General features: G+C 44.2%; 1 protein-coding gene across 4 annotated transcripts in view; it reads left to right on the top strand.

The window, feature by feature from the left end:
* The window catches only part of TCAF1 (TRPM8 channel associated factor 1), a 53,853-nt gene that overhangs the window by 35,847 nt on the left and 5,942 nt on the right, over window positions 1-12,064 (top strand). For all 4 annotated transcript variants that reach the window (XM_043589795.1, XM_043589796.1, XM_043589793.1 and 1 more), the window contains exons 3-6: window positions 8,346-9,340; window positions 9,603-9,700; window positions 10,980-11,193; window positions 11,452-11,691. In XM_043589795.1, the coding sequence (XP_043445730.1) occupies window positions 8,346-9,340; window positions 9,603-9,700; window positions 10,980-11,193; window positions 11,452-11,691 (1,547 nt within the window). The remainder of the gene's footprint in view (window positions 1-8,345; window positions 9,341-9,602; window positions 9,701-10,979; window positions 11,194-11,451; window positions 11,692-12,064) is intronic.

Below are 12,064 nucleotides of genomic sequence, written 5' to 3'. Positions count from 1 at the left end.
TTCTCTTTCTTTCTTTCGGTCTCTTACTTTCATCCTTCCTTCTTTTTTCTTTTTCCTTTTTTATGTCAAAAACTTCTAAATGAATGCACAGGAGAGTATCTGTAACCCTGGGTTAGGCAAAGATGGACTAGATAGGACACAAAAAGTACATGAGCCATAAGAGGAAATGATTGATAAATTGAGCTTCATAAAATTTTAATAACTTCTGAAGTTCAGTAGATAATATTAAGAAAACAAAAAGGAAAGAGAAAAGAAAGAAAGAAAGAAAGAAAGAAAGAAAGAAAGAAAGAAAGAAAGAAAGAAAGAAAAAGAAAAAAAAGGAGAAAGAAAACAAAAAGGCAGGCTATAGACTAGAAAAATTATTTGCTGTTTTTGTATCTGACAATGGATTTGCATTCAGGATACATAGAGAACTCTTACATCTCAATAAGAAGACAAACGATCCAATAAAAAAATAAAAGGACAAAATATTTCAACATACTTCATGGAAGATAAGCTATGAAAGGCCAATAAGCCCATGAAAAGATTCTCAATATTGTTAGTGATCAGAGAAATGCAAATTAATGTCACAATTAGATACCATACACCCCACTAGAACTGCTCCTAAAAAGACTGACAAGAAGTGTTGGTAATAATGTGGAGCGACTGGAGCTCTCATACATTACTGTTGGGAATGTACAGTTGGAAAACAGTTTGGCAATTTCTTATCAACTTAAACCTACTCTTCCCATACCACTCAGACATCTCATTCCTAAGTATTTATCCAGAAGAACAGAAAACACGTCCACACAAAAATTCTGCACATCATTGTTCATGGCAGCAAGCCCCAAAGTGGAAGCTACCCAAATGTTCATCAACAGATGAACAGATAAACAAAATGTGACATATCCACCCAGGGACATACTACTCAGCAGTTAAAAAAAAAGGGGGGGATAGATTACTGATAGGCTTAATAATATAGGTGGCTCTCAGAAATGTACTCTAAGTGGAAGAAGCCAAATGCAAGAGTATTTACTTTGTGATTCCATTTATATGAAGTTTCAGAAAAGGCAGACCTAATCTACACTGAAAGCCAGCATGTCAGTGGTTGCCCGGGGACTGAAGTGACCAAAATAGGGCAAAAGATAGCTTTATGTGGTGATGGAAATGTTATGTATTTTTATTGTGATTATACCAGTGTATAAATGTAACAAAATCTCATCAAGATGTACACTTTAAATGGATGGATTTTAACACGTCTGTGAGGTTGATTTTTTCAAAGTTGGCATATTCAACACAATATCAAAGGAGAACAAAGTGGGACTCACTATACTTGAGACTCACAGTAATCAAAAGAGAAAAGAGTGTGGTATTCGTGAAAGAACAGACAAACTGAATGGAATAGAGAGCCCAGAAAGAGACCCACATAAATCTGGTCATCTGATCTTTGATAGAGGAACAAAGGCCATACAATGGAGCAAAGAAAGTCTTCAAAAATGATGCTGGAACTGGACATACACAGGCAAAAAAATGAAACCTAGGCACAGACCTTATAGCTTTCATAAAATAACTCAAAATAGATCACAGACCTGAAGGTAAAACACAGAACTGTAAAACTCCTAGTAGATAACATAGGAAATAATCCTAGATGATCTTGACTATGGCTATGACTTTTTAGCTATAATACCAAGGAAACATGAACGTGATCATGGGTAGGCTGGGCTTCATTAAAATTGAAAACTTCTTCTCTGCAAAAGTCAATGTCAAGAGAATGAGAAGACAGGCCACAGACTGGGAACATATATCTGCAAAAGGCACATCATATAAAGCATTATCATCCAAAATATATAATGAACTCTTAAAATAACAATAAGAAAACAATATAATAAAATGGTCCAATGACCTTAATAGACACCTCACAATAAGATGTACAGATGTAAGATAATCCTATAAAGATACTTCATATCACATGTCATCGGGGAAATGCAAAGTAAAACAATGAGCTGTCACTACACTGAAAATCCAAGACATTGACACCACCAAATGCTGATGAGGATGTGGAGCAACAGGAACTCTCGTTCACTGCTGATGGGAATGCAACATGGTACAGCCACCTTCAAAGACAGTTTCACAGTTTCTTACAGACTAAACTACTCTTATCATATGATCTTGCAATCACACTCCTTGCTGTTTACCCAAAGGAGTTATATCCACACGAAAACATGCAGGTGGATATTAGTAGCAGCTGTGTTCATAATTGCCAAACGTAGAAGCAACCAAGATGTTCCTCAGGGGGTGAATGAGTAAGTAAATTGTGGTACATTCAGAAGTGGGGTATTATTCAGTGCTAAAAATAAATGAGCTAATAAGCCATGAACAGACATGGAGGAAATTTAAATGCATGATTAATGTATGATTGCGACTGGATGACATCTGGAAAAGGCAAAACTCTGGAGACAGTAAAAAGATCTGTGGATGCCAGGGGCAAGATGAGAGGATGAATAGGCAGGACACAGAGTATTTTGGGGGCAGTGAAAATACTTGATGATACCATAAATAGGGATACATGTCATTATACCTTTGTCCAAACCCACAGGATGTACAACAAGAGTGAACCCTAATGAGAACCATGGGCTTTGGGTGATAATAATGTACTAATGTAGGTTTGAGTGTAACAGATGTACTACCCTGATGGGGATGTTGGTAACGGGAAGCTATGCATGTGTGTGTGTGTGTGTGTGTGTGTGTGTGTGTGTGTGTGTGTGTGTTGGGGGGGGTAGTATATGGGACTTCTGTGTACTCTCCCCTCAATAGTGCTGTGAGCCTAAAAGTACTCTTAGGGGCCTTTGGCTGGCTCAGTCAGTACAGCTTGAGACTCTTGATGTCAGGGTCATAAGTTCAAGCCCATATTGAGCATGGAGCCTACTTAAAATAAGTAAAGCGTAGTTTTTTTTAATTGTCATGTTAAAGCCTGAAAAAAAAGAAAAAACCTTCTCATTCTCTTTCCCTCTGTTTGTAATCTGTTCTCACCCCTGTATGATAACCAATTTCATTAGTTTCTTGATTATTCCTTCCTGTTTCTTTTTACAACAGTGTGTGTGTGGATACATATTGTGCCCAGTATTTCATAAATTAAAGGAAGCATGCTATGAATACTCTTTTACACCCTGCTTTTTTCAGTTAATATATCTTGATAATTATGCTTTGACAATATTTAGAAATCTCCCTTATTTTTTTTTCCATAGTGGCGTTCTGTTTGTCTCTATGAGTATACCATAGTTGATTCAACCAACCTCTAATGTACAGGCATTTGTGTTGCTTTCATGTTTTTGCTATCATAAAGTTGCAATGGATAACTTTGTTTTAAGTGTTTTCATTTTATTGAAATTGTGCCTTTTGGCTAACTTTCTAGAGATAAAATTGCTAGGTCCAAGGATAAATGTATGTATACTTTTGTTAGAAATTGCCAAGTTCATCTCCATGTTGGGTTGTACCACTTAGCATTCTCACCAGCAGTGGAGAGACGATGCCTGTTTCCCCCACACAATTCTAACAGAATAGTTATCAGACTTCTGAAGCTTTGTTAGCCTGATAGCTGGGAAATGGTATTCCAATATAGTTGTAACTTGTATTCTTTTTTCTGTTTTAAGTTTATTTATTTTTAGAGAGAGGGAGAGAGAGCATGAGCAGGGGAGGGGCAGAGAGATGGAAAGAGAGAGAGAATCCCAAGTAGGCTCTGCACTGTCAGCACAGAGCCCGAAGAGGGGCTTGAACCCAGGGACCATGAGGTCATGATTTGAGCCAAATCTAAGAGTCGGACACTTAACTGACTGAGCCATCCAGGCGCCCCTTCATTCTTTTTTCTAGAAGTAAATCAGTGTGTGTTAAGAGTCATTTAGGTTTTTTTGGTTGCAAACTGTCCTTTTACATGTTTTGCCCATTTTCAGATATGTTTTTCGTGTTCTCATTTTAAGAGTTCTTTACAGACTAGAAATATTCATCTTTTATCTGTGATTACAGCATGTTTGTTTTTTGAATGTACCTAGTATTTCTGCCATTCAAAAATGCATATGTAGCTAATTTTATCAATCTTTTCTCTTAGCACATTTGATTTGGGGTCATAGTTAGGAAGCCTTTCCTCACACCTAGATTAGGAGATTTCACTCTTGGTTTCTTCCAGTACTTGGGTGGTTTCCCTTTTAAAATTTACCGCTCGGATGCATTTGGAATCTTGTCTTGTGTGTTGTGTGACAGAGGGTATCCATTTTATCTTTTCCCAAATGCCTATCCAGTCATCCCAACATTTATGAAATTATATTTATAATTTATAATATGATAATATATTTATTATTTACATTTTATTATATAACTATATATTATATAATATGCATTATATATTATTACATAAATATTTACTATAATAAGTTATTATAATATAATTTATAATATCGGTTATTTGAAATTATATTTATGAAAGTATCTTTTCCCAGTAATACAAGATGCCACCTTTATTATACACTAATAGCCATATTTACTGTGTTGCCCTTATTTAGTAAGCTTTATATTTTTAGATCTGAGTTGCGAATTAACTAGTTTTTATAATCTACATCTCCAAATTAAGAACGCCATTTGTCTCTTTCTCGCACTTTTGCATGCTCACCCTCTACCTCCCAAAACAGCGGCACCTTGGTTCCAGTTTGGTTTTGCCTCAGTTTAGTTTAACGTCATGGTCCTGCTAATTTGGGATTCTTTCTTAGCAACTGCAGCAAGTATCAGAAGACCTTTCTCAGCATTACTTATAAATTACACTGGTATTCGTGGCCGCCACTGTTTCGTGAAGCCAATCTGTTTGTCTGTTGTACTTGTTTTTCTTTTTCTAGACCTACAGGGTAACCTTAGGTACATTTTGGGGAAAACTTTCATGAGTGGTACATTTTCTAAACCCTTGATGTGGTATCAGTATTTCCACGTGCCAACGAAGAGTTTTAGGCAGCTGTGTGTGCCATACAGAGTGCCTTCACTGCCCTCAAATACTTTGTTTTTAGGGAATTTGTTTCACTTCTTTGTAGGTAATTTGTTCTCTTTGGCTTTGTTTTCTTTCTGGCGGCCTTCAAGGCTTTTTCTTCATGTTTGAAGTTCATTAGCTTGTCAGTAACCAGCTAGATCCTGCACTTCTCATTTACGCTGCTTTGCATTCGGGTAGTCCTGTCTTTCTGAGAACTGAAATCGGTTTTTCAGTGCAAGGAAATTGCATGTAATTGTAGGTTTCTTGCTCCTTTTTTTCTCTTTCTTTGCTTTCTTAACTCCCGCTTGCTAGATCTTCTCCTTTGTCCTTCATTCTCTTTTTTCTGCTACTGTTTAGCTTCGTGCCTTTCAGCACTGCCCTCTGGAACGATCACTTGACTCAGTTTCCCTGTTGACTTATTCATAGTGTTCATCCCCATCAAGATTTACTTTCTGCCATGTATTAAAATTGAGATTCTCTGGCAATTATACTTTTATTCTAATGAGTAACTTATTATAGCAGCCTGTTCTTTTTTTTTTTTTTTTTTTGGAGACAAAGTATGTCATCTCAAAACTCCAGTAATCTACAATATTTATGTAGGACTTTCTTCTTCATTTATCACTGTTACTAGAGTGTTGGTTTTCTCTGGTTAGTTTCATGCTTCTCTTTCACGGTGTTACTTTTCATCACATATTCAGTGATTCTTGTTTATTTAAATGTTAAGTGGCATTGAAATTCTAGATTGGTCATTACTGGTTACTGAGGTGTATTTTCTCAGGACAAATGATAATCCCTACTCTTCCTGTTTTCTTGGTCTTTTTCTTTCACATAGATGCAGTTACAGATTCTTCTGTTTTCAAGGGTTTCTGATCAGTCTGATTCCATTTGATTTCCATTTTCTATAAATTTCTCACTGGCCCAGTTTATTGATTGTGCCCTTCTCCAAACCCAGTGCTATCGTGGATTTATTCTGATTTTAAAACTTAATGTTTCATTTCAGAAGAGAATGGGAAAGAGAAGTAAAAATCCAGTTCAGATTTTTTTCAGTTTATGAAAGAAAAATTTTTCTCCCCCTGCATAGAAGTCATGGCTATTAGACATAAAAGACACTCTGAGGGTGCCCCCCAGCTTAGCATGAGCAGGACCTCACCCAGGGTCATCGTCTAGATGAGGTTCTAGTGACTCAGTGTCTGGACCTCAAGTTTGCACATTCAGTATCACCCCCCTTGTCATAATAGTGTATAAACCTTGATGCCAGTGTATTTATCTAAAACACAGGGGTGCCTGGGTGGCTCAGTCAGTTAAACATCTGACTCTTGGGTTTGGCTCAGGTCACGATCTCACAGTTTCTTGGGTTCAAGTCCCGCGTCGGGCTCTGTGCTGGCAATGGAGCCTGCTTGGGATTCTCTGTCTCCCTCTCTCTCTGCCCCTCCCCTACTTGTCTAGTTTTTGTCTTTCTCAAAATAAATAAATAAACTTAAAAAAAATAAAACAATAAATAAAACACAGTGACCTACCTCTTCACTGATTTCACCTGTAAAACAACTGCGTGAAATTTATACACAGAACTGCTTCTTATAAGAATGTAAACACATTTTGCATTTAATTTAATATGCAGGTATAAAGTCATAAAAATTTTTTTAAATTAATATTTTTAATTTTAGAATCACCAAATTAAAGACAGACTGTCCAAGATATTGCTTGAGAAATAGACATGTCACAAAACTAGAACATTCTGCGTGGCCTGGCCTGTTGGGGCAGGTGATCGTCAGAATCAGAAGCAAGATTATAATCACAAGGTGGTTGGGTAAACTGAGAATCAGAGCAGGAACAGCGAGCTGAATAGCTTCGGAGGTTACTACCTGAAGGAGCTGGAGAGTCACTAGGGTGATACCTTGTCTCCAGGAGAGGCTCGTACCCACTGAGAGCACCGCAGTCTCCCCGTCGGTTAACTGGAGTTCTCCCATCCAGAGGACACGACTCAGCTCTGCTGTCCGCCTGGCTCCTGTTTTCCATTGTATCCTGGCAGCTGCCTTCTGCAGTTACCACATCTTTACAAAAGTGGCACAGCCAGTTCTGGGATCTCAAACTTATGGAGGTCACTCCACCTCTTACCCCCTGAGGATCCCACTAGGTGGCCAGGGCTGCATCTCCTGTTTTGGGGTTACAGGTGTCCTGAGGTGATAGGGGTCCGTTACCCAGAGACGGGTACAGATGGTGCTGAGAAAGACCTTATAGTGTGGATGTCACTCCAGCGAGCCGGCAATGAGTGGGTGGAGTGCTGGGTGTCAGCAGTCAATCCTTTTAGGTTCAAGTTACCAGGAGGGTCTCACTAAAGTTGAAGCCACTCAGCTCCCCTGCCCCACCTTTTGAGATAATACTGGTGCCACCAACTCAGCTCTCCATTGACTTTATTTGCAGAAAATTGGCTGCACAGAACTTATAAATAAGGTTCTTTATGAGAATGAAAACATGATTCACCATTCAGTTATTTATATAATGTGCAAAAGGCTGAAATAAACACTTAAATCTGGAATATTTAAGTTATAATATTAGGTAAACACAGCAAGCCTTCCTTTGAGATTTCCTTTGGAGAATTTGGGGTTTTTTTTTTTAATAAATTTGTGTTGTGTTTTTTTAATGTTTATTTATTTTTATTTTTTTTTAACATTTATTCATCTTTGAGAGACAGAGAGAGACAGAACATGAGTGGGGGAGGAGCAGAGAGAGAGGGAGACACAGAACCTGAAGCAAGCCCCAGGCTCTGAGCTGGCAGCACAGAGCCTGATGCGGGACTCGAACTCACTGACTGCGAGATCGTGACCTGAGCCGAAGTTGGACACTTAACTGACTGAGCCACCCAGGAGCCCCTGTTTATTTATTTATTTTGAGAGAGAGAGAGAGAGAGAGAGAGAGAGAGAGAGAGAGAGAGAGACAGCACACACTTGCAAGTGGGGGGGGGGGGAAGTGCAGAGAGAGAGAGGTCAGAGAGAGAATCCCAAGCAAGCTCTGAGCTCTTAGTGCAGAGCCCAACATGGGGCTTGATCCCATCAACCGGGAGATCACGACCGGAGCTGAAATCAAGAGTAGGGCCCTTAACCGACAGAGCCACCCAGGCGCCCCTGCTTTGGAGAGTGTGTCTTCCAAGAATGAGTAGACCAGAATCAACGTCCCCCTGTCTTCCCTCTGACCAGCCTCCGTACCCAGGGAGGTCAGATATGCCCACCTTGTTCTCCCAGCTGCCCTGTGAGAGACAAAAGTGGTCATATTAGGAAAGCTGCTGCCTGCTGTATGCTGGGTGCTGTCCCCGGGGCTTTCTGTGGCTGCTCCTTGAATGGAGAACACTTGTGTGTCTTTGCAGCTGTGAGGATGACCTCTCCGAGGACAGAGACGAGCTCCTGCACGGGATTTCAGAGCTGGACATCAGCAACTCAGACTGCTTCCCATCCCAGCTGCTGGTGCACGGGGCTCTGGCCTTTCCCCTGGGGTTAGACTCCTACCATGGCTGTGTCATAGCGGCTGCCCGCTACGGCCGGGGCCGGGTGGTCGTGACCGGCCACAAGGTATTATTCACCGTTGGCAAACTGGGCCCCTTTCTGCTCAATGCCGTGCGCTGGCTGGACGGGGGCCGCAGAGGCAAGATCGTGGTGCAGACAGAACTGAGGACACTGAGCGGCCTGCTCGCAGTGGGGGGCATAGACACCAGCATCGAGCCCCATCTGACCAGCGACGCGAGTGTCTATTGCTTTGAACCCGTGAGCGATGTGGGGGTCAAAGAGCTGCAGGAGTTCGTAGCAGAGGGCGGGGGACTGTTCGTTGGAGCCCAAGCCTGGTGGTGGGCCTTCAAGAACCCTGGAGTGTCCCCTTTGGCGCGGTTCCCAGGAAACCTCCTCCTCAACCCCTTTGGCATCAGCATCACAAGCCAGAGCCTCAATCCGGGGCCCTTCCGTACTCCTAAAGCAGGGATCAGGACCTATCACTTCCGCTCCACTCTGGCTGAGTTCCAGGTCATAATGGGCCGGAAGAGAGGGAATGTGGAAAAGGGCTGGCTGGCAAAGCTGGGGCCGGACGGGGCTGCTTTCCTCCAGATCCCCGCAGAGGAGATCCCTGCCTATATGTCTGTGCACCGGCTCCTGAGGAAACTGCTGAGTCGCTATCGGCTCCCGGTAGCAACGCGAGAGAACCCTGTTATCAATGATTGCTGCAGGGGTGCTATGCTCTCCCTGGCCACTGGTCTGGCCCACTCGGGAAGCGACCTCTCTCTGTTAGTGCCAGAAATCGAAGACATGTACAGCAGCCCCTATCTGCGCCCCTCAGAATCTCCTATCACCGTTGACGTCAACTGCAACAATCCAGGTAAGAAATGGGGGCAGGGATAAGGAGAACTCAGCATGGGGGCCGTGGGGACGGGGCCTGATGGCCTCAGAAGGCCATCGCCACCCTTGGCCATGCACTTTCCAGGAGATGGGGGTTGGGGATTTAGGTGACATTTAAGCACCTGAATCAGGGTGGCATGAAGGGAGGGAGGCGGGCGGAGCTCCCCAAGGGGCTGTGGATGTGCTGGACAGAGATGGCGTCACGGAGGAGGGATAAAGTCTGCCCTTCTGTGCGTCGGCAGGCACCAGATACTGCTGGATGAGCACCGGGCTCTACATTCCTGGAAGGCAGATCATAGAGGTCTCGCTGCCTGAAGCTGCTGCCTCTGCTGATCTGAAGGTAAGGCCAGGCCCCATCTCCCATGTGACGCAGAAGCCAGAGGTTCTTGCTGTCCGGGTTGCCAGTTAAAAACCCTACTGGCCATGTGAGGCAAGGACTTACCCCATTTTAAGGGTAAGACACCTGAGGGGGGCAGGTGGATTGAAAATATCAATCTAGTACACCTGGAACTAATGTGACACTGTGTGTCAACTATACTTGGGTCGATCAGTAGATCTGATGCATTGCAGAGCCCAGGACTCAAAGCTCACCAACTGCTAGCTCTCAAGTTCTGTGCCTTTCACTCATGTCCTGCAGTGGGGAATAAGAAGGGCAGCAAACAGGAGTGCCTGGCTGGCTCACTCGGTACGCAAGCGACTCTCAATCTCAGAGTCGTGAGTTCAAGCCCCACGTTGGGCACAGAGCCTACTTAAAAATAATAATAATTTAAAAAATAAAATGCTTCCATTAAAGTAAAATAAAATAAGGCACCACATGGAGGGAGGGACCCCGGCATGCAGCAATGTTCAGTCAACCTCAGTTCCCTTTCCATGCCCATCTAACCTCCCACTGGAGCCCAAGGTCTTTCTGCCTCTTCCCTGTGACACCAAAGACTGTTCCTGCTTCCCTGTTCCACCTTCAGCTCTGTCGCTGTCACACACACATATCACAAATTAAGTAGCCATCCTGCTCAGCCCCCTTGAGAGTTGTGACAGGTAGGGTCTGTTCTGTGCCTGTACCTCTCCTGGAACTCTCTAGCATCAGCCTGGGAGAACCATCCCAGGACTCTGCGAAGTACAGGGCCTGCTCCACTGGCCCAGGAGGGGGGCCCTGGAGAACAGGAGGAACTGAGTCCATCCTCCAGGCCATCAGCCGGTCACCCTGCCCTTCACCGGGCCTCCTCTCTAGTCAACAAAACGCAGGAGTCCGCAAGATCCCCTCTGCCCTATTACCAATGCCAGAATGGCCACAGTGAAATAGGCAACCCAGTATCCTGTGGGTTTCAGAGACACCCAGGGGCCCGGGAGTCGGCCCTCCTCAGCATTAGCGTGTGGGTTCCACCCAGTGCCCCTCACTTCAGCGTCCCTGGGAGGACATTACACGTGGTTCAGTCCACGCGGCCCTGAGGAATGATGGAATTGCATGGGTTTGGCACACATGGTTCACAAATGGTGGAAAAACTGGGCTTGCGTGGGGTCATGGCCCAGTGATCCTGACTGCCCCCACCTCCTGGGAGCCTTCCCTTTCCACCTGCACACTCCCCGAAGTGACTCTGGGCGGGGGGGATCTTCTGCTCCAGATACAGATTGGCTGCCACACGGATGACCTGACCAGAGCCAGCAAGCTGTTCCGAGGCCCGCTGGTGATCAACCGGTGCTGCTTGGACAAGCCCACAAAGTCCATCACCTGCCTCTGGGGCGGCCTCCTCTACATCATCGTGCCTCAGAGCAGCAAACTGGGCTCCGTGCCCATCACTGTGAAGGGGGCTGTGCATGCCCCATACTACAAGCTAGGTGAGTGGAAGCCGTGGGGTGCATGCCTGCAGGAATGGGTCATCTGGGGCTATTCGGTGTAGGAAGAGAGACACGTGGGTTGGTAGAGGGAAGGAGAGAAGGACCAAACCACATTCATGGGGAGGGACTTCACAGAAGGAAAGAGAGGGGATGTGGTTGTTCATGACCTTGCTGTTCTCCGCCTGGGCTCAGGTTGTATCTTTTCACGTTAAGGGATTTGGGAAAGTGAGTTTCAAGCCCCACGGCCTCTCTTCCCAGGGGAGACCTCGCAGGAGGAGTGGAAGAGGCGTATCCAAGAGAATCCAGGTCCCTGGGGAGAGCTGGCTACGGACAACATCATCCTGACCGTGCCAACCGCCAATCTGCGTACCCTGGAGAACCCTGAGCCATTGCTTCGCCTCTGGGATGAGGTGATGCAGGCTGTGGCGCGGCTGGGGGCCGAGCCCTTCCCTTTGCGTCTGCCCCAGAGGATCGTCGCCGACGTGCAGATCTCAGTTGGTGGGTGCCCTGGGCGAACCAGCCGTCTGTGCACGCTCCCCTCGGGCCCTCTCCTTTTTTTTTTTCCAACAGCCATCCAGTGGGCGGCCAGCAGGTTAAAAATGTTTTTCTAGTAAGACATATAAGATGTAAGTCTTGCCATCTAGATGAAAAGGGGGAAAATGGATCTAAGAAAAATAGACACAGCCATATCCCCCAACAAAAAATGGGAAACTACCTAAATGTCCAAAAGTATGGAATGGTTAAGTGATATATGGTGTGTACCTTCAATAGTCATTGAGGAAGATATTTAAAGTGATATTTTGATGGCAGAAAGAAATATGATGGGATTATGTGACACAAGAAAAGCAGGCTACAGAACTATATGAGCAGC

This window comes from Prionailurus bengalensis, chromosome A2 (assembly GCF_016509475.1).
Source record: "Prionailurus bengalensis isolate Pbe53 chromosome A2, Fcat_Pben_1.1_paternal_pri, whole genome shotgun sequence".
Taxonomy (NCBI): domain Eukaryota; kingdom Metazoa; phylum Chordata; class Mammalia; order Carnivora; family Felidae; genus Prionailurus; species Prionailurus bengalensis.
Note: the sequence above shows the minus strand (reverse complement) of the source record. Positions and strands in the feature narration are given on the sequence as shown.